This window comes from Carya illinoinensis, chromosome 4, assembly GCF_018687715.1.
Source record: "Carya illinoinensis cultivar Pawnee chromosome 4, C.illinoinensisPawnee_v1, whole genome shotgun sequence".
Lineage (NCBI taxonomy): Eukaryota > Viridiplantae > Streptophyta > Magnoliopsida > Fagales > Juglandaceae > Carya > Carya illinoinensis.
This window is the reverse complement of record NC_056755.1, coordinates 4,978,458-5,005,088: the sequence shown is the minus strand read 5'-3', so window position 1 is coordinate 5,005,088 and position 26,631 is coordinate 4,978,458. Positions and strand designations below refer to the sequence as shown.

Here is a 26,631-nt window from a genome sequence, read left to right as displayed (position 1 = left end):
ATAGGTAAAGAGCATTTTCTATTATGACTATAATTTTTCCAACTAAATGCCCTTGTGGCAAAGACTAACAAAAGTTGTAGTGGATGCAGCTTTTTAGATTTATGCATGGCAGACAATGGGTGAAGATCCCTTCAAAAAAAAAAAAGGCTTTGATCTGTCTCTCTCTTATCGCCAAATTGATGGCGTTCCTGCTTTAGTAGTAGTGTATATTCTTTTTGAGTATGGATTTGTACAAATCGATCCTACGTGACGGTGAAGCAGGTCCATTATAAATAACTCAAATTTATTCTAGAAATCGATCCTACAAATTTATTCTAGAAATTTATCCTACAAATTGATCCTACGGGACGAGCATCCTCGTCCTATTTTTCATCTCTATTCCTATAATTTAACTCAAAATTACATTTTTTCAAAATTTTCCTTAAATTTTATTCATCTTTTAAAAACTTCTTACATCCCATTCTCCATCCCTATCTCTATTCTACTAAATAATATTTTTTATTCTTTTTTTATTATTTTTTTCTTTCACTTCTATTTACAAATTTAACTACTCAATATTTTTTCTTATTTTTTGAACTATTACTCTAGTGAATATTTTAAACAAAAATTTAAATTATTTTTTTGTGAATATGATAATATTTTTAAAATTAATTTTTTTATATTTTCGTAATTAATTAAATTATTTTTAAAATTATTATTTAAAACTATAATAAAAATGAGTATGAGAGAAAGTGTAGATGATTGAAAAATTATTTATTTTATATATTAGAATAAAATATTGATAAAAATGATTTAGGGAATGAATAGTAAGTTTCTTACTGTTTATTTCCTAAACATTTTTCTTAAAATAGAGATTCGGATGTGGGGGGTATTTTGATCAAAACTCCAAAATAAACTTCAAATTATAGGGAATTTGGTGCTTTGGGGAACCGGATGAGGATGCTCTAAGCAGATGTAAAAAAAACAATTATTTTAGGGGTATAATTTTTTTAAAAAAAAAGAGCCTGTACGATGTATATCTAAAATGTTTACATATATAACATTACTATATTGTTTTATTCCATCTTTCGCATGTTAGTTTGTGCATGCATATGCGCCGGAATTTTTCTTCATTACAAGAATAACCACAGAAGTTTAAATAATTGAATATGTTCTTGATTTATAAACTTTCAACTTTCGAGTGTGTCATAGTTTGTATCTCGAAGTCACTAGAAAATACGTATTAATCAGAATGAGTAATGCTTCTTATCATCTTATAATGTGACATTAGATTGATTAGAAATTATTTATTATATTTCATTTGTACACCTATTATCTAATGACAAGTTATATAATAATAAAAAAAATATATGATAAATAGATATTTTCAATAGAATTTATATTGATACGTCTTTTAAACTTCATGCATGGAATATAGTTCTGATTATCGAACCATATAAAACGGCAAAGTCTATATATGGGTTCAAATGTGGATGGCAATGCAATCTGGTAATTACATCAGTACGTCAAAGTCAACAATTAATTATCTGCTTGCCCCAGTATATATACCTTTTTCTTAAAAAAATCTAAACTTAGTTTTAAAGTATTTTAAATCAAGCAAACCACTTCTGAAGACTTTTCAAGTCTTCCATGCCCCACTTCTCAGTTCCCAATAACAGGTTCCAGGCTCTGCACCCACTACCCTATTCTCATGCTACAATGAGTTCCACCTTCCTACCACGTTTTACCCCTCTCTACGTTGTCTTCTTCCTAAGCCACCTCTCCAGCACCGTCGACAGCGGCTCGCCGTCTCCGTATAATTACCCTCCAACCGACTATATTCTTCTCAACTGTGGTTCCACTGCCAACTCCACTGCTGATGGTCGGACCTGGACTGGAGAAATGAGTTCAGACTCCCTGCTCATTGAACAATCACCAAACCAATCCTCTGTTGCTATTAACACCTCTGAGATCGGCAAATTGCCCTTTACCACAGCCCGGGTCTCTCTTTCCCCGTTCACCTACGTATTCCCCGTCACCGCCGGCCAAAAGTTCATTCGACTATACTTCTACCCGGCCTCGCACTCCGGTTTTGATCGTTCTAAAGCTTTCTTCTCCGTCAAAGCTGGCCCTTTTACTCTTCTTAGCAACTTCAACGCTTCACTTACGGCAGATGCGGATGAGGATCCGGCCGAAACAATATTCAGAGAATACTGTGTCAACACTGAGGAGCATCAGAGGTTTAACATAATCTTCACTCCATCTCCGAACGTTCCCAACTCCTATGCTTTTATCAACGGAATCGAAATATGGCCGATGCCTTCTAATCTCTATTACAGTCCAGCGGAGGATCAAGGATTTTCTTTAATCGGCGAGAACAACCAGTACAGCATCAAGAAGAGCACTGCTCTCGAGACGGTATACAGATTAAATGTTGGAGGGCGCTCCATCTCACCCTCGGAAGACACCGGAATGTTCCGGAGCTGGATTCAGGACGACAAGTACTTGAAAGAACATGAAGGAATATTATTTTTACCTTTCAACGACACCATCAATTTAAGCTTTACCAAAGTACCTGAATACACAGCACCGGCAGAGGTCTATCGGACTGCTCGAACTATGGGGACCGACTCAGCTATCAACCTGAGCTACAATCTGACCTGGGAATTCTCCGTTGATTCTGGGTTTTATTATTTCATAAGGCTACACTTTTGCGAGTTTCAACCAGAGATTAACAAAGCCCAAGATAGAAGGTTCCGTATTTTCATAGCAAATTATACGGCTGAGAAACGCGCGGCCGACGTCATTCAATGGGGTGGTGGTGAAAAAGGCGTGCCCGTGTATAGGGACTATGCTGTTTTTATGGTTGATAAATTAGGAAGCCACAGGAAAGTGAACCTCTATATTGCAATAGGAGCAGAACCGCAATGGACTACCTACCACGATGCAATATTGAATGGCGCCGAAATATTTAAAGTGAGCGACATCGATAGCAATAATCTGGCCGGACCCAACCCCGACCCTCTTCCGTTGCCACCACAGATTGCGCCTCCAAGGCCATCGTCGAAGCTGAAGAATAATGAAACGAAAATAATTGTCGTCGCTACTGGCGGAGTAGCCGGCTTTGTTATAGCGTCGTTTGTTGCATTATTGATTTTTTGGCGGCGTAAGAGAGTCAAGGACTCGAACTCCACCTCTGGGACTACTTGGTGGGCACCATTTTCTTGCTCTACGACCAAGTCAACCAAGACGTACGGATCATCTCTACCTACGTCCCTGAGTCGCTACTTTTCGTTGGCTGAGATTAGAGCTGCCACCCACAACTTCGACGATGTTTTCATTATTGGTGTCGGGGGTTTTGGAAAAGTGTACAAAGGGTACATTGATGATGGGACCCACCAAGTGGCGATCAAGCGGTTGGCACCCGGCTCTCAACAAGGGGCTCACGAATTTGAGACCGAGATCGAGATGCTCTCCCAACTCCGCCATTTGCATTTGGTTTCCTTGATCGGATATTGTAACGATGGCAATGAGATGATATTAGTTTATGATTATATGGCTCGTGGAACTCTCCGCGATCATCTCTACAACACCAACAACCCACCTCTCTCTTGGAAGCAGCGGCTCCGAATCTGCATCGGAGCGGCGCAAGGGTTGAATTACCTCCATACGGGCGCAAAACACATGATCATTCACCGTGACGTGAAGACCACGAATATCTTGCTAGATGATGATTGGGTGGCCAAGGTGTCTGATTTCGGATTGTCCAAAATGGGGCCTACGAGAGTGTCCAAGGCCCACGTAAGCACCGTCGTGAAGGGTAGTTTTGGTTATTTAGATCCAGAGTATTTCAGGCGCCAACAATTGACGGAGAAATCCGATGTCTATTCATTCGGTGTCGTGCTGTGTGAAGTGTTGTCAGCAAGGCCCCCCATATCGCGCACTGCAAAGATGAAGCAAGCTGTGGGCCTTGCAGAATGGGCCCGACAAAGCTATAAGAATGGAAAGCTTGATCAGATTGTTGATCCAGCATTGGAAGCACAAGTTGCACCCGAGTGTTTGAAGAAATTTGGTGACATTGCAGTGAATTGTTTGCTTGACAATGGTGTCGAACGTCCGTCGATGAATGATGTGGTGTGGAGCCTTGAGTTCGCATTGCAGTTACAAGAGAGCATTGACAAAGATGGAGAGAGAGGTGTGGCTGAAACTGAGATGGTTGATGCTGGGAAAGCACTTTGCTTGCCTCAGTCCAAGGGTGACTACAGTGATAACTTGTTTAGTAGTTGTGGCCGGCATGTGTCAAGCAGTAGTAGCAGGGGGACCATAACAAGTAGTGAAGAGCCGTCGAATCTTTAATGACACTAGTTACAAAGATTCAAGCAGATCGATATCCTCAAATTAACGTATTGTTTTCTGAGATTAGTACATTGAATTTTAGTCATATATTGTATGCATACTAGAGCAAGGTCTTGCATGCAAGTCATTTTAATTCAGTAGAGATGCAAGATGACGGTAGTACTCTTATATTAATAGAATTTATATAATTATATTTTAGATGAAGCATGTTTTTTAATTGGCGCACCAATTGGCGCACTACGATGACATGGCAGGAGCTTTTTTTTTTTTTTTTATTAAAAAATGAATTTAAAAAAATTAAGAGAAGATGCGAAGGGAAGAAGATTGGCCCATCTCCTCGGCCATTTTCGTCTGTGTCTCCACTTGAAAATACGATGCGAATCTCCTCAGCCATTTTCATCTCCCCTCTGCTGCAGATTGGCTGATCTCCTCCGCAGTTTGCCAACCAAAGGTTTTCGTCTCCCCTCGTACTTCCTCCTCTGTTCTGCAGATTGGCCAATGTCCACCGCGACCCACCTCCTAAGCGTCAGATCCTGAAGGTTGGCTGCAGTCCTTCACGGCTCCACCACTCACGTGAACTCCTTTGTGTCGTCTCTGGTAGGTACGCTGCATCCATGCATTTTGCTTTCGATACCCAATTTATTTTATTCCTGGAGATGCAGCATCTTATTTAGCTTTTTTATCAAATAGATTTGGTTGATTTATACCCTTGTCTTTGTTTTATTTCTGTCCATTCCGTCATATATGCTTGCCCAAGTTTTATGCCCATTTCTTTGACTTCGTTTGTGATCTGATCTATGTTCATTTAGCCCGATAGATGATCACTGCTGAAGCTGCAATGTAGAGACCTGCCTCAAACAATTTGCTTAAAATCTGTTGTTTTCATTTAGTCTGGTGTTCTTGAATTTGACTTGTGTTTTGTTTATTTTCTGTCACCAAGCAGCCATTAGTTTGGTTGTTTGTGGTCTTTCTTTTTCTAGGTTTTAAATAATTTGGTTGATCTGAAACTATTTAGTTTTCTGTTGTCAGTATCTGTAATGTTCATTAGGTCAATCATTTCACGAGTTCAATATGTTATATATGATTTATTTGATTGTCTATTTACTTCAAGAACTTCAACCCATTCAAGAGCTTGCTGCATTTCATTTCAACCTTAGCTGATGGAGTTTTCTGCATTAAAAAGTATGCAACTTGCATTTAATTAGTGGATTAGGCTCACATGTATCACAGCTAGCAATTAGCATTTTCATCTTTCCAATATTAGAAACCTGATGCATTTTTTAATGGATTGGTACAAATTTCAAATATGAAAAACCTGATGCTTTTTTTTTTTTACCTACCCGACACAATAGAGTATGGTTCTAAAATCTGCCCTTCCTCATCTTGCAACAAATATCTCATGGCTCCATGAAAAACACCCACATCACCTCTAGCCAGAGTTGCAGAGCCTACCACTTTCTAAGCCAAGCCCAGCACCCTCAACTCCAATCAACCTCACATCTTTATCTTCAATAAATTATTAAATTCATGGAATAACCCCAATGCATTAGAACCAGTCCCTACACAGGCAAGCATTAAAAATCCGTCATTACATCAGTTCTTCTCGTGACTTTCTTCAATGAAGTTGGATTTGTTCTGAATTATATGTTTGATTCTTTTCTAGTTGGTTTAAGACGATTTTTAAACCATCAAATATTCTCTAGCTAGAGAAAGGGAAGGAGTACTTCTTAATTTGATCCTCTAGCTTTCAGTCATTTTTCTGCTATTGGTATGAAAATTGGGATTTGCTTGTAGTGGTTTGCAACTGAGAATGTATATTGATTACCTGGGATGATTGAAGAACAGGTTATTAAGTCCAGGTTATATGGTTTCCACTTGAAGACCATGATTCCCTGTTCCAATGCCTTTTTTTTTTTTGTATAAGATGCAGGTTATTAAGTCCAGGTTATATGTTTTCCACTTGTTGTTTGTAAGATGCAGTTCTAAGACTTTTAACATTGATAGATTGTAGCTTATCTTGTATGGTGCTTCTCTTATATATCCACTTCACAGGATTTTTACTTGGGTGAAGGTTGCACATGATGCATAATGCATATTGGAGGTTTTATTTTTATGCAAGTTCAAGCTCATCAATAGTTACCCAAATCCACAATCTCAGGGTCAGAAGGAAGGAAGCTGTTTTTTAGTTAGAGAAAAAGTCATACTAGGCTTTTTGAGACCTGTAATATTTGTTGTAATATTTCTTTACTTGTTGTGTTTCATTTGCAGTAATATTTGCCAATTATGAACTCAATTCAAGAACTATTGTTTCTCATTTCAATGGAATCTCTCTAAAACCATGTGCACAAGCTGTTTTCATTACACTACTTTTCATTACAAAGGTTAATTTAATGAACCTACAGATACCACTTTTGTACATCATAACCAAAACACTTGAGAAGTACCATTACAGCTGATACATTAAAAAAAATATCTACTCCATACAACGTGCTATTTATATACAATTTATCCGAACCAAACCAAAACTATTACAAATGTAACAATCTAGTACAAACACAATAATTTTCAATTTTCCTTTATGAAGAGTTCTCTCTCTCTCACTTTATCTTCCATTTTCTAAACTTCCAACTCGGGCGTGAGTACATCATCTCATATCTTCCAAACTTTATTATCTCTTGTATGAGTGTTCTACTCTAGCAAGTGAAGTATATCCACCCAAACGAAAAATTTACATTTCACTTTTCCTTGCACACAGTGGGAACATTTAATTATCTGGCTCTTACCATTTTTCCATGTGCCCTGAAAATTCTTCCCAAGGTCCCGACACATCATTCATAATGTCAAACTTCAGGATTCAAAGAACAAATGGCATCGTTTTCAACAGCATTATTTCCTAAAACAAATATCTGGCTCAAAGATTCCGCACAACTTCTATTTATCAGAAAAAAAAAAAAAAAAAAAAAAAGGATTCCGCACAACTTCTTCCTGCATATTATCAGAAAAAGCTCACATGAGCATGAGAAAACAACAAAGTGAAACAAAGGGAGGCAGTAGTTAGGTTCAGGGTAAGGAATTAAAATTATATTTTTTTCTGCACCGGGGGCATATATCATGCTAATGTCTTGTTAAGATTTATTTTTCTAGGTCAAACAGATACAAATCCACCTTGCCAAATAAGAATGCTAAGAAGACAAATGTGACAGCAAGAAAAAGGTACAGCTGGAAAGTTTATGGTTTAAAGATTCTCTGATGGGAGCTAGACGAGTCCAAGGGATATAAAATAAAAACTTTTTTTTTTATAGGTATATCATTTAGAATAGAAAATCTAAAAAATACAATGAACACAAACAAGATCCTCTTCATGAGGTGAAAGCCTACCACCATCGCACCTAATTAAATAGCTACATAAAAGTGCAAACACCCCATAATCTTTACTTCCTCTCCCATGACCTGACTACGCATTCTACCACTTACCCACTATAAACATACCACGTGCAATACTCACTTTAACTAACCATGCATTGCAAGTCACACACACCCATAAACTCACATTCAAAGATCCACTTAACAAAGCCAGAACTACAAAACCAACACTTGAGAGCAGATGGAACTTCACAAATGAAACACAGCATACTTATCTTTGAGCTAATTTCTCTAACAAGCTATCTCCTACAAAAATCCAATGAAGTTAAGCATGTATTATCTAAAGCCAAATATTTTTGTTCCTTGCACTACATACTTATCTTCGAGCTAATTTTTCTAACAAGCTGTCTCCTACAACAATTATAGATAGTGGCACCCAAAGACAAGGTCACCTATCAATACAAATTTTAGACACCTATGAAGGCCCAGGCATTTACTGGTGAAATGGGGAAAAAATCAAGATTTGGGGTCATAGATGGCTTGCATTACCATCTTCTGGTATGGTACAGTCTCCAGTTTCTGTACCAGATAGAGAAGCCTATGTGTGTGAGTTAGATGCATAGTCGAGGGGTGTGGAATGAACCTTTGATCAGGAGCATTTTTAACAAAGTGGAAGCAGATCATATTTGTAGCATGCCACTGAGTGAAATATGGGTGGAGGACAGGATGATATGGGACCCTCAAATAAAGGTTTGTTTTCTGTTAAAAGTGCATATCACTTGGAGAATGATTGGAAGCAGGCTACTCGAGGTGGATTTTCAAGGCAATTAGAGAGGGAAAAAAGTTGGGACAGTAATTGGAGGTTGAATGTACCAGAAAAGACCAAACTTTTCTTTTGGAAAGCTGCTAATGAACTCCTGGCCACTAAAAGAAATCTCTTTTTGAGGAAAATTATCAACAACCCATTGTGTCATATCTGTAGAAGGGAGGAAACCATTATGCATGTAATCTGACAATGTCCAGCAGCCTGTGATGTATGGTCAGATTCCTTGTGTAAAATGAAGACCAATGAACCTGATTTGTTGGTACTGTGGGATAAACTTAGGGAGTTACTGAATGAGGCTGAGTTAGAGGTGACAGTTGCAGTGATGAGGGGTTTATGGTTGAGGAGAAATGAAAGTATTTTTGAGGATAAATTCAAAACCCCAAGTCAAGTCTTAAGAATAGCAAAGAACGATTTGTTGGAATTTCAGCAGGCTCAACAGCTGGTTAAAGCAAGGGACAGTAGCACTGAGGGAAGTTGCAGAAGAGCCTTAAAGTGGCAAAAACCAAGCTTGGGTTTTGTGAAAGTAAACTAGGATGCAGCAGTAAGAAAGATGGAAAAGAAGGTGGGTATAGGGGTTGTAATTAGAGATGAAGATGGGGAGTTTTTAGTGGCTGTGGAAGGACAGAAGCTCAATGTTGATCAACCTATTGTAGCAGAGGCTTATGCTTTGTGGAAGGCTATAGATGTGTGCAGAGAACTTCGCCTGGTTAAGGTGCTGTTTGAAGGGGATGCTCAAGTGGTTGTTAATGCAGTTAACTCGGCAACTGAAGATCTTTCCTTCTATGGTAGCTTAATCGAAGACATGAAAATGTTACTGAAGCAAAGGACTGAGTGGACAGTACAGTATACTCACAGAACTAACAATGAAGCCGCCCATTTATTAGCAAAGGAAAGCTTATCTATACAGATTGATTTCGCTTGGTTCGAAGATATACCTGATTGTATTCAAAGAATTGTAGAAAGTGAGAGTTTATGTAATCACCAGTGATTAATGAAGATAGTTTTATTCCAAAAAAAAAAAAAAAGGCATTTACTGGTGAAGATTGCAATCTGATTAGTTAACTATCTTCATTAATCACTGGTGATTACATAAACCAGACTTTGTACGTGAGCAGAATTGTCGTTTCCAAGGATACATTTAAAAAAAAAAAAAAATCAAATGGATAGGACGAGAGTTAGAACTAGCTACAGAATACATGTACTAACGAAACCATTAAAATTATCAAAGCTGATAGCATTAGGATTAAAAGATTTAAAATTAGTTAATGTCTTAATTAATGACAAATCAAACGGGGTATTTTGTATATTATTTCACCTCAAACCCCGGGAGAAGCTTTGCGAGATCAATTCGGGTGTGTTTGTCAATTTGTGGACAAATCTTCCATTATGTCACTCCCAGCACTGATCATCTTCTCCCCCTCCGAATCCGCCTTCTCTTGCAGCTCCAGTGCAAGTTCGAGCTTTTCCATCACATCTACCATCGTAGGCCGTTGGATCCCCTGATGTTGCAAGCAAGTCATCGCTACCTCCACGCACAGCTTGAAGCATTCTGGAGCTATCTTCCCCTTCAGATAGGGATCTATGATTTTTCCCATGCTCCCATTCTCGTTGCATTCTCGGGCCCAGTCGACCAAATAAATTTGCTCCTCCTTCAGTGTAAAATCCAGTGGTTTTCGGGCACATAATACTTCCAAGAGCACCACGCCGAAGGAATATACATCGGATTTTGCTGTCAGTAGTCGGCTCATAGCGTATTCCGGATCCAAATATCCGTATTCCGGATGCAAATATCCCAACGTACCCGATACCGTCGTAGTGTAACAACCTAAGTCGTTGTAACTAGCCGTAGTGTTACTCGAAATCTGTTCGGACAATCCAAAATCCAAAGGTCCCCTCGTATCCTCCGTGTCCACGATGAGGTTGCCGGACTTAATGTTAGTCAAAACCTGTTTGGACAGTCCGAAATCTGAAAGCTTGGCTACCCATTTCTCGTTCAAGAGAATATTGGTCGTCTTCACGTTACTGTGGATAACTGTGTACTTCAACCCCGTATGTAGGTAGTGCAAGCCACGCGCCGCTCCGATGCAAATCTGGAGCCTCTGTTTCCACAGAAGGGGGGCCTTGTCGGTGTCGTAGAGGTGGTCGCGGAGCATTTTGTTGGCCATGAAGTCGTAGACGAGGATCGTCTCACCCTCATCTGTGCAGTATCCGATGAAGGGAATGAGGTGGACATGGCGAATTTGACAGAGCAATAGAGTCTCAGTCCTGTACATTTCTTCACCTTGCCATGAAATATTACTCTTCTTCAAGCGCCTTATCGCCACAGGCCGGGATTTAACCTTGTCAATGAAACCCTTATATAGTATGCCAAAGGGACCCTCACTGACAATCAATTCTTTAGTGAAGTCGTGGGTTGCTGTTTTGATTTCATCTAGAGAAAAGTGGCGGCATAGTTCGCCGGGCAGGGATGAGGGTCTTGTCTTTCCTGACTTCTCTTCGATAGCTCCTGAAAAACAAAATTGCTTCCTCAGTTTCGAAAGAGCACTAGCCATCAAAACACCAGAAAAAGCTCGACCAAAACCCACACCCCACTTCGAGTAGCAATGAAAATTGTTTTCTTTGTATTGGCCTTGGACACAACTCACAAGATCATGAAGGCAAAATAAGGTTCTTTTATAATGATATAACTAAACCAATCAAAAGTTTGGGCGAAGTTTTTAAAATAATATAAAATAAAAATTGCTTCACTCACTATACAAATAAGGAAAAGAGTTTTGCTACATACAAGTACAGTCGCGTATTAATTTGTGTACCAATACTGATTTATTCATACTTAAAATTTAAATTAATACTGTTTTCAATAAAATTTACTTTTTGACTAATCATATCACATTGGTGCATAGATTAGTACATAATTGTGCTTGCAACTATATTTTTCCGAGTTTTGCTACATACAAGCACAGTCGCGCACTAATCTGTGTACCAATATTGATTTACTCATACTTAAAATTTAAATTAACATTGTTTTCAATAAAATTTACTTTTTGACTAATCACATCATATTGGTGCATAGATTAGTGCACAATTGTGCTTGCAACTATATTTTTCCTATTTTTCCTAAGGAAAATGATGGTTGCAGGAGAGTTTGCGCACGAAAAGCTGATTTTTTTTTTTCAACGTAGAAAGTGATGCGGTGCGTTTTGGTTTCACATGTTTTGCGTGTCCGTTCCCTTCCTTCATCTTCCTCCTCTATTTTCATTATGACAAGAGAGGGCTAAAACCAACGAGGAAAAATGGCACACCATAAAACTACCTTGTCAAGCTCTTCCACTGTAAATCACGTCTCGTGGTACTTATCTCTTGTAAAATTAAGCCTCTCTCATGGTATTTCCTGTATGTCCTTCCCATTTCTAGCCTCCAAAGCAAAAGTATCAGTCTTTGGCTTGCTCGATAGATCCAAAACCAAATCAAGCATAAACTCACTCATCGTCATTCCCGCTCTTCAATAAACTAGAACTTGCATATGTAGCAACTAGCAAGTCTCCAACAGGTAAAAAAAAAATAAAGAATTTACTGCTTGGAAGTCGTCCTCAAAGTCAGAGTCCAGAGAATCGACGTTGTTGTGAATTATATACGAGCATGCACAAGAGTATTAACAACGAAGCGATAAAATATTGAGTCGTTGAACAACTTCAGAATTATGCCAGTGACATAGACGATTATAAATGAAAAACCAAACCAAAAGAAAACGAAAAGTATTTGATCCTTCATTCGTATTTAAGTCCATGGTTCGTATGAGAAATTACCTCCAAAATTTGGAAAAATCTAGCAACAGGAGCTAGAGGAATGGTAGATTGGGGTTGGACCTCCAAAGTTAAGGACAAAACAGAATGCAAGAGCACAATCAGAAAGAGAAGCGGCAAAAGAAAAAAAAGAGGTCCAGAAAAACATTTTCTCGAGAAACAAATGAGAAACAGTGTTAAGTAAGTAGGGGGGTTTAGAATCTAAAAAGGTAATTATGAAGATTGCGATACAGAAAATTAGGAAAACAAGAAAGTTAATAGAAACGGACAAAAAAGGTGAGAAGACGAGGCGAGAGAGATAATTTTTGTGTTTTTCATTTCATTCGTGTTTTTTAATTTCTTGACTTATAGTGGACGTGGCAGGTGTGCGCAATCCCTGGGCCAAGTCTCCTGCCCGTAGAAAAACTGTACAAATAATTAGTCGTTTGATTACGCGAAGAAAATGATAGGAAAGTTAAAAATTAAATAAAATATTATTTTTATTTTAAAATTAAAAAAAATTAAATTATTTATTATATTTTATTTAAAAATTATAATAATTAAATAAAATAATATGAGATGATTCGCCGGTAGTGTTTCGTATCATTGTCCATAAAAAAATAGGATCCTCCGCTTTTATTTTCTTTTTCTTCGATGATTAAGAAATAATTGTTTTATATTATTGTAAATTTTTTATTTTTTTAAATATTTAAAATATTAAAAAATAATGAAAAAAAAAAGAGTTCCCACAGCGGTGTCTCTAGAAGCGCCCTCCATAAAAAATACTCGATCGACAATTCAAACTGAAAAAGTCGACCGACTGAGGTGGCTGGTTTTTTACGAAAAATCGAGGTGAGTCCGAAAGACCGAGCGGCAGAGTCCAGGTTGCTTCCTAGTATTTTGCACTTCTTTATTTTACATTTCTGGCTTGGCACACTGTGCTCGATCCTTTTAATTTTTATTTTTCTATTATATGTTTTCTTACTTAATTGGTTGACATGGGTGAATTTGAAAGTGTGCTCTTGTGAATAATTTGAAAGTGTTTTTTGTGAATCTTCCAGTGTTTTCCGAGGAAAGAGACTGCTAAATGAGGAAGAAATTTGGTTCAGACTAGTTTCAATTTAGACCTTTTATTTATTTATTTATTTAAAGTAATGCTACATTAAATATGTAAGTAACACGTAATTATTTTTTAAAAAAATTTTGATTCATTATTAAATTTTTTTTTATGAAAATATTGTATTTATTTATTTTTTTTAAAAAATTATACAATACTTAAGCATTCCGAAACGGTAAATATCATTTTCTTTTTGATCATTTGTCAAGCAAGGTGTCATCAGTCATGATAGAATCATTCGATCGATTTTCTCGATTGGTTTCTCGGTACCTATAGCATTATCTTTCAACTTTCTATACGTTCAAATTTCTTCATTTTATTCATGGCTATTTGTGGGAATTAAATCGTTCTCTGGCATTTGCTTGGCAAAAATGATGAAATGAGATGAAGAAATATTCATGGAAAGGTATAAAGAATGATGAAGAAGAAGTCTACCAATATCACTGTCAACGACTTAAAAAGCTACATTTTCATATGAGTTGAGATGAGGTTATGAATAATGATATTTTAAAAATTTATTAAGATAGATTTAACTTTTTTATATTAAGATGATTTAATTTTTTAAGTTAAAATATATAAAATAGGTTGACATGAATTTATTTATTTTACTGAAAGTTAAAAAAATAATAGATTTTATAAATAATTTATTTAATATATTTCAACTTAAAAAATTAATGAAATGTAAACATAACCTTGTGCCATTCAAATGAATTTTTGGAGGTATGATAAATAAGGATGAAGAAAAAGTCAATCAACATGGCTGTCAGCCTGTCAAACTTGTTAAAAAGGAAAATGTCTTAACAATAAAGAATTATATAAAAATAAACCTATAAATTAATATAATTAAATGTGATATATTAAATTATAAAATTATTTTTATTTTAAAGTAAATCTAATGGATCATATAAAATAACATCGGTTTATGAATTTATTTTATATAATCTTTTTGTGTCTGTAGTAATTTTTTAAGATAAATTTAATTTTTTAATTAAAAAATATAAAATACATTAAAATAAATTTAATTTTTTAGAAATAATTAAAAAAAAACAAATTTCAGCGATAACTAAATTAAAATAAATTGAGATGAGTGGTTGGTTCAACAACCTAAAAGCCAAAGGTAATGATAGGCTTACTACCCTATCACTACCCATTTACTACTTATAAGATATTAAGTATTTTTTTAACATCTTTAGCCATTAAGAAAAAACTAAAAAAATATAAAATTTTATTAATAGTCACCTCCTTAACCATTAAGTAAAATAAAAAACTAAAGAATGATGAAGAAGAAGTCTACCAATATCACTGTCAACGACTTAAAAGGCTACATTTTCATATGAGTTGAGTTGAGGTTATGAATAATGATATTTTAAAAATTTATTAAAATAGATTTAACTTTTTTATATTAAGATGATTTAATTTTTTAAGTTAAAATATATAAAATAAGTTGACATGAATTTATTTATTTTACTGAAAGTTAAAAAAATAATAACTTTTATAAATAATTTATTTAATATATTTCAACCTAAAAAGTTAATGGAATGTAAACATAACCTCGTGCCATTCAAATGAATTTTTGAAGGTATGATAAATAAGGATGAAGAAAAAGTCAATGAACATGGCTGTCAGCCTGTCAAACTTGTTAAAAAGGAAAATATCTTAACAATAAGAGAATTACATAAAAATAAATCTATAAATTAATATAATTATATTATAAAATTATTTTTATTTTAAAGTAAATCTAATGGATCATATAAAGTAATATCAGTTTATGAATTTATTTTATATAATTTTTTTTATGTCTGTAGTAATTTTTTAAGATAAATTTAATTTTTTAATTAAAAAATATAAAATACATTAAAATAAATTTAATTTTTTAGAAATAATTAAAAAAAACAAATTTCAGCTATAACTAAATTAAAATAAATTGAGATGTCAGATGAGTGGTTGGTTCAACAACCTAAAAGCCAAAGGTAATGATAGGCTTACTATCCTATCACTACCCATTTATTATTTATAAGGTATTAAGTATTTTTTTAATATCTTTAACCATTAAAAAAAACTAAAAAAATATAGAATTTTATTAATAGTTACCTCCTTAACCATTAAGTAAAATAAAAAATTTAAAAAATTAAATATATAATAAATAATAAATAAGTAATAAAATAGTAATAATCCTGTGATTTTCTAAAGGGAAATCACAACCTAAAAGTCATACAACACCTATTAAAGTAATTGGCGCGTTTTAAAACTAGAGGCATCTGAAAATACACGCCGCAGAGGGTGACCACGTCGGGGCCCACGAGAGGTAAACCATTAAAGGTTAGCAATAATAGAGAATATAAATGATTTTTTTTTTCTAAGAGAGAGAAGAATTTTTTTTTTTTAAGCAAAGATTACTTATATTATTCATAAGAAAAATACAAATCAGACCCCCTGAGAGGTCATAAAGTCATAAATAAAACAGATGGGCCAACAATGTAATGATGATTGCTTGAGCAAAGAGAAGGCAAACACGGATAACATTTGTGCAGGCCACAAACAAGTTCTAAACTCCCATTAGTTTCTAGAGCTTGGCCGCGCATACCATGGCAGCCTCTGTGGTGTCCTTCGTTGTAGAAAAGCTCGGCAACCTTCTAATTGAAGAAGCCGCGTTTTTACAAGGTGTGGGCGATGAACTAAGGCAGTTGCAAACCGAATTAACGCGGATGCAATGCTTCTTGAAAGACGCCGATAATAGACAGAACGAAGACGAGAGGGTCCGAAATTGGGTTTCTGAGATTCGGGACGCTGCTTACGATGCTGAGGACGCCATAGAAACTTTTGCCCTTGAAATATCGTACTCCAACAAGAGATCGGAAAATTCACTCAAAAGGTTCGTTCCTTCTTTCGACAAAGGCAGAAAACTTCACAAACTGGGCTCCAAGATCAAGGCCATTAAAGCTACAATCTCCGACCTCACTAGAAGCCTACAAACCTACGGAGTAACGAGTGCTGTAAGAAATGAAGGCTCGAGTTCAGATTTCGAGAGGCAAAGACAGTTGAGATGGTCTTATTCCCATGTTGTTGAAGAGTACATCGTGGGGTTAGATGAAAACATAGTCCAAGTAGTTGAACAGCTGGTAAACGAAGAAAAGAGCTGTCAAGTTGTCTCCATCTGGGGGATGGGTGGACTAGGCAAGACCACTCTTGCCAAGGAAGTTTATCATCACAGAACTATTCGGCGTCATTTTGAAGGTTTCGCTTGGGCTTATATCTCTCAACAATGCAAATTCAGAGATGTTTGGGAAGGAACTTTAATCAAACTTACCTCTCCATCCAAAGACGAGAGGGATCAGATCTCACAAATGAAAGATGAAGAGGTAGCAAAGAAGCTTTATGAAGTTCTGCAGGAGAAGAGATGTTTGGTGATCCTCGACGATATTTGGAACACCGACGATTGGGATTCACTGCGTCCTGGCTTCCCATCTGGAAAAGTGGGCAGCAAAATGTTAGTAACAACTCGCAATAGAGAACTAGCATTGCATATTGATCCCGGAGGTTTACATAACCCAGAGTGTTTAAATGGAGAACAGAGTTGGAAGTTGTTTCAGAAAAAGGCATTTCCCAGAAAAGATACAGGTTTGTACTCATCCAACCATATATTTATGTAGAAAACACACATTTTCGGTTTTTTGGCAAAATTCTTAATCTTCATCCAAGCATGTAATAAAACAAACTTACATAAACAAAAATCTAATTAATAAGACTATCTCATAAACATTCTCTTACAAGTATAATCACAGGGGATACTAAAATAGTCAAAATAATACCAAAAATGGTCGACTTGATGATACAGAGACCATCAAAGTGCGGAAAAGGAAAGCTATGGCAGTTGGTGCTACGGGGTTATTCTATTAAGTGTTGTTTACAGCTGAACAAAACTTTAAATGGTAGCTGGCCCTTGATAAGCTCTCTCTATAAGTGTAGGACCTCATCAAGCGAGATTGCACGCTTGGTTGGAGGGTAGAATAACCCTAAACATCTTTTAAATGCTCTTGTGCTTCTACCCGTTAAGAAATTAGTAGTCTAATGGAAACTCAATGAATTTATTGCTGGACTCATTGTTCTTGTCGTCGTGTCATGCAGACTTCAGCATTTGCAGAGACAAGGAGAGGTTAGGAAGAGATATGGTGGCAAGGTGTGGTGGCTTACCATTGGGAATCATTGTGCTTGGGGGACTTTTGGCAACTAAAGAAACTTTGAACGAGTGGGAGATTGTGCACAAAAATATCAAATCATACTTAGGGAGAGGCAGTGGCCAAAGACAAAAAACAACAATTCACGACGTGTTGGCTTTAAGTTACAATGATTTGCCTTCCCAATTAAAGCTCTGTTTTCTCTATTTGAGCCATTTCCCAGAGGACTTTGATATACCCACAAAGAAATTGGTTCGGCTATGGGTGGCGGAAGCCTTTGTTTCACCAGAGTTTGAAGGAGAGGGAGATGAAATGCTGGAAGATATTGCAGAACTGTACTTAATTGACTTGATAAATAGATGCATTGTTGAAGTGGGTGTAATTGGAGCGAGTGGAAGGATTAAATCTTGCCGCCTCCATGATCTTATGCGCGACCTATGTTTGTCAAAAGCAAAGCAGGAAAATTTTCTCCATATTGTTAGTGGACATGAGACAGATCCCATTTCTTCACACAGCGTACGGAGGGTGAGTTCAACTGGCAGGATTCGAAGACTTGCCATCTTTTCTGGAAGTTTTCTCCCAGAAAACTACAAAAAGAATCCCATCAGGTCTGTTTTATACTTTAATAAAAATAACCAGCAAATAGAATCCATGTTTGAGTACTTCAAATTACTTAGAGTTTTGGATGTAGAAGGAATACAGTTACTGGATGTAGTGTTACCTGAGGAAATAGGAAGATTGGTTCATTTGAGGTACTTGAGCTTAAAGAAAACTGGTATGAGGAAGTTGCCTTCTTCCATAGGCAATTTAGTATGCTTAGAGACCTTGAATCTAGAAACCATCGACGATCTGGGCTGGGAATCAACTGTAGAATTACCGGATGCTATATGGAAGATGGAACAATTGAGACATCTTTATCTTCCCAAGTGGTGTGACAATTCAACTGATGATAAACTGCAACTGACAAATTTGAGAAACTTGCAGACACTAGTAAACCTTCCCGCAAACAAATGTGACCTAAGAGATCTTCTTAGTTTGACCAATCTTAGAAAATTGGTGCTGAATGACTCGAGACACTTCCATGAGTTCGGGCCAATCATCAATCACCCCAACAAAAAATTACGTAACCTTCAGTCCTTGTCCATGAAGGCTGGATTGCTTTCATTCCCTCATAAGGTAATAGATATACAACAAGTAGTGCAAGGATGTCCTCGTCTTTGGAAGCTGCACTTGGAAGGACGGATAGAGAAGCTACCAGATTGTCACGAATTTCCTCAGAACCTCGCCAAGTTAACTTTGTGGGGATCCAGCCTAGTGGAAGACGTAATGCCAACACTAGGGAAGCTGCCTAACTTGAGGGTCTTAAGTGGATGGGAAGTTTTTGTAGGGAAGCAGATGGTTTGCTTGGAAAATGGTTTTCCTAAACTGGAATCTTTACTCCTACGTGGTTTGCTCAATTTGGAGGAGTGGACAGTTGAGCCAGGTGCCATGCCCAGTCTTCGCTATTTGAAGATTTCAAACTGCATCAAGTTGAAGATGGTTCCAGATGGATTAAGGTCTGTCTCTACCCTTCAGGAACTGGAGATACGTTGGATGCCAAGGACATTCAAGCTTAGACTTGAAGGAGAGGATTTCTTCAAAGTCCAGCATGTGCCATCCATTATTTTCCTGAACTGAAATCGGAATATCAGGTTTGTATGGTCTTTTTTTGTTGCCGCCTTCTATAATAACTCTAATTCCTTAATCCCTGCTTCTTTTTCACTGCATCAAAATTTTTTTTTTCTTGCTATCAACTTCAACAAATTCACTTCCAAATTGGATTTGGAGTTATAAATTCCAAACTGGGAAGCATAAAAGGGAAAAAAACAAAAAGCAATCCAAGGAAAAACAACACAATTCCAAATAGACACGGAACTTTTTCCCTTGAAATCACGATGAAACCGGTAATAAATCATTGATCCAGAGAACAAAGATACCATCTATATGAGAAGATAGAAGAGAGTAAAATAAAGTTAATGCATATATACATACATACATATATATAGATATCTTTGTTTCATCCATCCCAACTCAAATCACCCAGAGGTACTTGTGACTCTCAGGGAAGCTAATACTAATGTGTTCGCTCCCAACAAATCACCTATGAAAAGAGTTCTTCATGTGCAGGCACCTTAGTTGGAGCAGTCTCTTAAATGATCGTGGAGGCGAAAGAATGGTCTGGCCCTATAACATTGAAGTTTTCAGTGGCAAAGGATTGCTGGGCATGGAGCACTTGTTTTGGATTCTCTTGACTGGATACTAAATTTGTAGTCCTTCATTGCCTAATTTAGTATATGATAGATTGTTGTGTTATTGCTTGACGCAGACTTGTAATCAGTGTGGGTCTTTTGGATTAGGAGAATCAGTATATATCTATTATATATTAAACAAATTTTAAAGCATGCAATAATTTTTAATTTTTTGGATTTAAAATATTTTTCGAATGAAGTTGAAAATTTAAAGAAAATCTATATTAAAAAACATTGAAAAGATATGGAGCCCAAACCTGAACTTTGATTTTAGGTAGCCAAACTTTTTGAGGTCGACTTTGAGAGGCAATGCCCACCCCTGCTTGAAGGCCAGTGAAAATAGTTTCACCTTGTTGAAAAAACATGCTCGGACTTAACATTCACAAATGCGAACTTGTATTCTTGGATGAAGATAAATATCCAAATGATGGCCTACACCACACAACAAAGGCCAAGGGTCCCTTGCCTCCGAAGATGCAGGACAAGTTGCTTGGCTTCCATGTCTCAATTATGAAGTGCAAATTACTTCGGTGCAGGGTCTAGATATTAACGCGTGAAGTCTGCTGTGGTCATAATTTTTTAAGGAAAATGCTAGATGGGGAGCTACTGCTCCCAGTGTTTTTTTATTTTTATTTTCTTTCTTTTTCTTAATGATTAAGAAAATTTTATTTAATATTATTATGAATTTTTTTAAATGTTTAAAAGTATTAAAAAATGATGTGAAAAAAAAAAAAAATTCTAAGCCCAACGGGAGCTCCCAACGGTGGCTATAGAAGGGTCCATTTTTTAAAACCCTTTGCGTCAAACTTTGCAAGTATTGACCCCTTGTTATGATAACTCTCAATTGGCGTTCTCCCCCTACCCACACAAAACATAGAGGAAAAACTCATTTCTGTTGCCTGATCTTCTCACTTGATTCTCTCTGCCTTGAAGTGGAATTCCCTCCTCCTACCTCCTTTTACACCTCTCTACCTTGTTTTCTTCTTCTTCTTGCTGCACCACCTTATCTGCACGGTCTCCGCTAAATCGTCATCTCCTTAGAGCATCCCCAGCAGCATCCCCATACCGATACTTTCCCTATAATTTGGGGAAAATTATAGGGTTTTCTCCAATTTGGCTCCTCCATCCCATTCCCTAAAATGGGGTTTGGGTTTCCGGTTTGTACAGTAAATCCCCATATTTGTGCATCGACTGTACATCCCCAAATTTGATTTTCTCTCTCTTGTCCCGCGGTTCTTGCTCTGGACAGTTGGGTGCTGTTGCGATTTCACCTCCTCCCTCGCCATCCAAGCAATCTTCGATCGATTGTAAGTGATTTTCTTCCCTTTCGGTTTCCTCCATGGCCGGATTCTCACATTCTCTCTTGCATACCTTGAGTTTCGGCATCTGAAAATTGTTGGGCTTTGTTTCAATCGGGATCCTCCATGGTTGGCCACCGAGCTTCTGCATTATCATTTCTTAGAAATTCACTCGGTTCCTTCCATGGTTGCATGTATTTGGAGATTGATTATTGCGAAAAATATAGATTAATGCAGCCATGTATTACAGTCTGAAAACCCTAGCTATTCTTGCTCAAAATCGTTGATGTCCCCGATTGAGTTTGGATTTTGGTTACTCTGAAATTGTTGCTTCGATTTGGGTTGCTCTGATTTTGTTGTTTCGGTTATGGTTGCTCTGAATTTGTAAGTTTTGATTACCATTGCTATGAGATTACATATGGGGATGAGGATCTGTTGAAGGACCGAAATGGTTGTTGGACTTTGGGGCTGAAATTTTTTCTGCAATAGCTAGGAATTTTCTACTCAAAAACACTGCAATACGTATGAATTTTTTGGCAAAACAGATTTCTGTAGTTGTATATTTCAGCTCTGGGTTTGGCAAGTTGATAAATCTTCAACTTGTATTGGCATTGTACTGAGTTTTGTGGTGGAACTGCACTGAGATTTTCTGTGACCAATAATATGACTTGATGCCGTGCAATATTAGCTCCTTTTTTAGTATTTGATATCTCATTTAGGTGTACCAAGTAGGGTGAAATTGTTAATTTAGTATCTATCTATTGGGGGCTGGATATCTAAACCTTATTCTTGCACATATGTACTTACACATTGCCATCTCTTTTCTTTCATGACTACTCAGTTGTAAGTTTTGGTTGATTGTACTATTCTATATATACTTGTAATGGGTTGGTCTGTGCAGACCCATTGTAGTTGTGACAATATGGAGCTTTATCATTTTGAACTTAGTTGTAATGGATTGTTGAAATGAGACTTGGTTGTTGATTGTTGGTGTTAAAGCTGTTGGTTTTGAATGCCATTTTAATGGGTTGGTCTGTGCAGACCCATTGTAGTTGTGACAAATATGGAGCTTTATCATTTTGAACTTAGTTGTAATGGATGGTTGAAATGAGACTTGGTTGTTGATTGTTGGTTTGAAAGCTGTTGGTTTTGAATGCCATTTTTATGGGTTGGTCTGTGCAGACCCATTGTAGTCTATTTTGCCATTTTAATGTTAAACTCTCTCTTGTCCGAATTGTCACATTTCTCCTTCAAAATAGACTGCAACTTTAATTGTACTAAAGTTGATAGAATATTTATTGTGCTAAACTATTAGAATCTGAGTTATTTGTCCCCCCTTTCATGCAATCTTCGTTTCCTCTATTATGTCATAACTTGGACTATTTAATTGGATGCATGGTTTACTCTTGTAGTTAGTTTAAGCATGTGATATGCTGGATGCACATGCAGTGATATTCATGGATTAATATCAACATACTATATTCGGATTCAAATTCTCTTTGTGAAAATGAAAACCATATTTTATTGTGGGGTCCACTAGCATCTAGCATATATTCTCTTTTTATAAACAATCTAATGAATATGTAGGAAATTTTTTATCGTGGGGTCCTTGCTTAATATCAAATATACCTAAGAGCTAACTGTTATATCATATTATACATTATTAAAATTGTTATTTTTTCACAAAAGTTCATGCAAGTGTTAATTAGGCTGTGATTAACATCATATTGGGTCCATTGCAGTGTCTCGGATCTGTGGGGGAAGGGGGAGTATTATTAGGCAATGATGATGGTGTTTAGTTGTTGTTGTTTCACAAGTGTTAATGGGGTCCCATCAATATGGCGGGGTAATCCCCACCCAGATGGACATATTGCAGTTTGTGGTACTTTCCACAAAAGGCAATCGGGGTTTGGGTGGGGTTTTGCAGCCATTTGATGTTTGGCAATTTTGTTCTGCATGCTGTCAATATTTACACCATTCTGAGCCACATTTATAAATATATATCCACATATTATTTAGACCGGATGGGGATGCTCTTATTTCTTGAATTCTTATGATTTGCATGTTGTTTGGTTGTTGTTTTCTTGTTATGTTGTAATACAATTGGCTTGTGGAAACTAATCGAACTCGGCTGTGATGATGTTTTGGACTTGGCACGCATTCCGAAAATTTGTTTCATTCCCTCAATGACTAGGTAACCCAGACGGCCATCAAGTAGTGGCAACAGGACGTTGCAGCCATGAGTGGGTGGCCAAATTTCCATTATGTCACCAATCGGTTTCTGAGCCAATGACCCCGACCCCGACCCCGACCCCAAACTTGTTGGTTCTAACATTTAAACATTTTTTTAGAGATGGATTCACAAGACCATGGACATATGTACTTCACCAACCTCCTTAGTCAAGATCCTCAACTCGACCCCACTTCCGGTGGGCAAAGTGGATCCTCTCCTATGACTCTTGGTGACTCTCCACCCCTACCCCCTAATGAGCCTATCGGCGTTAGGAAATCAGTCAGGGGTGCGAACTTCACCCCTGAAGAAGACAAGTTAGTTGTCTCTGCATGGCTAAATTGTAGCCTTGATGCCGTCCAAGGAACGGATAAAAAACACTCCCAACTTTGGGAAAAAATCTTTGATTACTTTCAGCAATATAAGAAAACCACAAATGAGCGGACAATAAAGTCTCTAATACATCGGTGGTCAATTATTCAAAAGGCCACAAATAAATTTTGTGCGAAACTAGCTCAAATTGAAGGGTTGAATCAAAGTGGCATGACCGACCAAGATAAGGTAGAATTTTGTTACTCTTAGTATTTTACGTTCACAGTATTTTTTGTTAAAGTTGGTTTAACATGAATTTTATTTGTTTACATGTTAGTTTGACAAGGCGAAGATTATGTACCAATCGTTAGAAAAATGCACCTTTCAGTTCGAGCATTGTTGGCACCTGTTAAAGGACCAACCTAAGTGGATTTGGCGCGCCACAAAGGAGGATCCAAAGCGAAGGAGGACGATGTCCCCATCCCCGACCCCGACCCCGACTCGATGTTCCGCGGCTACGGAGGATTCAGTTTTTGATCTCGAGACAGAGAATGTGATAGAGAATGAGGTTATCGAATTGGACCGGCCAATGGGAAGGAAAGCTGAAAAAGGAAAACGAAAGGCCCAAGGTAGGCAAGCAGAGGAAAATTACCAACTCAGAAAGCTGAAGTATACTATGTTAGAGGAGTCACGCGCTCAGGAGAAAGAGTTTTATCGCCTGAAGGCCGAGAAGATGGAGTATGACAAGGAGAAAGAGGAGAAAAAATTACGTCTTGAAGATGAAATATTGAGGTTGGAGGCAGAGAAGATTAAAATTGAAGCTGCAAAAGAGCAAAGTAAAATCCGTCAAGAGGATGAAAGGCTGAGGTTGGAGGCTGAGAAAGTGGAGCTTGCGAAGAAGGAATCAGATCAGCGCATTATGATGATGGATGTGAGTGTCATGCCAAAAATGCATCGGCTATATTTCGAGCAACTCCAGAGGGAAATCATCATGAGATGTAGTCATGCCCAAGGACCTGATTGATTTTATATTTATGTATTTGATATTTATTTAGTTTCGGACAATGATATATGTGTAAAAAGTAAAATTAGATCTTTTTGTGTTTTTTTTTTTTTTATTATTGTATAAATTGATATTTTTGTGCAAGTAAATTGGATAAGACAAATTCAGACATCTTGATAAATTACCTCGAATAATCCCCATATTATACTCCCACAGATACGACAACAAACTTGATTACAATTAATATAATCACTAATAATATTAAGGAATTACAAATGCAAAACAGATTAATTCAAACATAGTTTAAAATAACATTGGTGGAAATAATAGAATATAACGCGACCGCGACTAATGTTGGGAATATAATAACCATTGGTGTTCAATTAGATCTTCTTGAAGCTGATTATGCGCCGAGCTGTCTCTAATTTGATGATGACGCTGGATGAAGTCCGTAAGCTCAGATGTATGATTACGCGACAATTCCGGGAGATCATCATCAAGTTGATCATACTCAATGTTCAGACTCTCACTATCATCACGCTCGTCTTCAATGATCATATTATGCAGAATAACACATGCTTTCATTATATACGTTAGATCCTTCACTTTGAACATTCGGGAAGGTCCACGAATGATAGCAAATTGTTGTTGAAGAACCCCGAATGCACGCTCGACATCTTTTCTTGCAGATTCTTGTGCTTTCACAAAATTTTTCTTCTTATTCCCTCTTGGTGACGGAATCGTCTTCACAAAAGTTCGCCACTTGGGATAAATACCGTCAGCAAGGTAATACCCCATAGTGTAGTCATTGCCATTGATTGTGTAATTGACTGGAGGAGCACGCCCTTGGGCAAGCTCCGTGAAAATAAAAGATCTCTCTAGAACATTAATGTCGTTATGTGAACCGGGCATACCAAAAAATGCATGCCATATCCAGAGATCATATGAAGCAACTGCTTCTAAAATAATAGTGGGTTCACGGATGTGGCCAGAGTACATACATTTCCAGGCTGCGGGACAATTTTTCCACTTCCAATGCATGCAGTCAATGCTGCCCAGCATTCCTGGGAATCCTCGTTGTTCAGCTACAGCAAGCAATCGGGTAATATCGTTGGCATTTGGAGAACGTAAATATTCATCTGAAAAAACACTTACTATTATCTCAGAGAATTTTTTCAGGCTCTCCATTGCGGTGCTTTCACCAATACGTATGTATTCATCCATAAAATCTCCAGTCACCCCATACGCCATCATTCTAAGTGCTGCAGTTATCTTTTGCATAGAAGATAAACCGAGTCTTCCGGCGGAATCTCTTCTCTGGATGAAGTACGGCTCGTAAGACTCTACCTCATTTAGAATACGAAGAAATAGGGGACGGCTCATCCGAAATCTCCTTCGAAATAGATTCGAGGGATATACTGGATTTTCTGCAAAATAATCGCGAAATAGCCGCTCGTGCCCCTCAATATGATCACGCCGAATAAACTTACGACGTTGGCGATTGTTATGATGCCTCGATGACTGTCCATCGGCCTCCTCATTAAGAACAATGTCGCTATCATCTTCAGAGGATACGTATGTCAACAATTTGCGAAAGAAAGTACGAGCCATTTGATGAAAGAAGTGGGAGATCAGGGGAGACTATTGAAATTCGGTTCTATAGATCAAAATAAAGAAGAGTTTGTGAGAGTGAATGTTAGAAAATCGCAGTATTTATGGAGGAAAAAGTTACCGTTACACATAGGACGAAAAATGTTACCGTTTGAGAGAAGACAAAAAATATTACCGTTAAAAAAATGAGTTTAAATTTTATATTCAATACGTGAGAGGAAATTTTAAAAGAACGAATAAAGAATACTAAATAATACAATATGACCATCACGTTAGAAAATTCACTAATTA

At 37.0% G+C, this 26,631-nt stretch overlaps 4 protein-coding genes across 8 annotated transcripts; 3 read left to right on the top strand and 1 right to left on the bottom strand.

The window, feature by feature from the left end:
- The first annotated feature begins 1,593 nt into the window (after positions 1 to 1,593).
- On the top strand, positions 1,594 to 6,674 carry LOC122307048 (receptor-like protein kinase FERONIA). Of its 3 annotated transcripts, XM_043119657.1 has the most exons (3): positions 1,594 to 4,382; positions 4,752 to 4,936; positions 6,388 to 6,674. In XM_043119657.1, exon 1 carries the CDS (start codon positions 1,630 to 1,632, stop codon positions 4,333 to 4,335), a length of 2,706 nt encoding a protein of 901 aa, XP_042975591.1. In that variant the 5' UTR covers positions 1,594 to 1,629; the 3' UTR covers positions 4,336 to 4,382; positions 4,752 to 4,936; positions 6,388 to 6,674. The 3 variants fall into 3 exon arrangements, with proteins under 3 accessions (XP_042975591.1, XP_042975590.1, XP_042975589.1); XM_043119656.1 differs by having other exon boundaries at positions 1,594 to 4,932; XM_043119655.1 differs by having other exon boundaries at positions 1,594 to 4,936.
- A 362-nt stretch (positions 6,675 to 7,036) lies between these two features.
- LOC122307049 (receptor-like protein kinase FERONIA) lies at positions 7,037 to 11,190 on the bottom strand. 3 transcript variants are annotated; one of them, XM_043119658.1, is made up of 2 exons: positions 9,839 to 11,190; positions 7,037 to 7,269 (listed from the first exon to the last, which is right to left on the bottom strand). In XM_043119658.1, exon 1 carries the CDS (start codon positions 11,074 to 11,076, stop codon positions 9,886 to 9,888), a length of 1,191 nt encoding a protein of 396 aa, XP_042975592.1. In that variant the 5' UTR covers positions 11,077 to 11,190; the 3' UTR covers positions 7,037 to 7,269; positions 9,839 to 9,885. The 3 variants fall into 3 exon arrangements, with proteins under 3 accessions (XP_042975592.1, XP_042975593.1, XP_042975594.1); XM_043119659.1 differs by having other exon boundaries at positions 7,037 to 7,320; positions 9,840 to 11,190; XM_043119660.1 differs by lacking the exon at positions 7,037 to 7,269 and adding an exon at positions 9,373 to 9,459 and having other exon boundaries at positions 9,840 to 11,190.
- LOC122307486 lies at positions 9,075 to 9,512 on the top strand. The gene has a single exon (XM_043120393.1). It carries the CDS (start codon positions 9,075 to 9,077, stop codon positions 9,510 to 9,512), a length of 438 nt encoding a protein of 145 aa, XP_042976327.1.
- A 4,697-nt stretch (positions 11,191 to 15,887) lies between the features above and the next one.
- LOC122307437 (putative disease resistance protein At1g50180) lies at positions 15,888 to 20,039 on the top strand. Its single transcript, XM_043120331.1, has 3 exons — positions 15,888 to 17,041; positions 17,549 to 19,289; positions 19,765 to 20,039. The coding sequence occupies exons 1-2, from the start codon at positions 16,009 to 16,011 to the stop codon at positions 19,273 to 19,275; spliced, it is 2,760 nt and encodes a 919-aa protein (XP_042976265.1). The 5' UTR covers positions 15,888 to 16,008; the 3' UTR covers positions 19,276 to 19,289; positions 19,765 to 20,039.
- Positions 20,040 to 26,631: the final 6,592 nt, after the last annotated feature.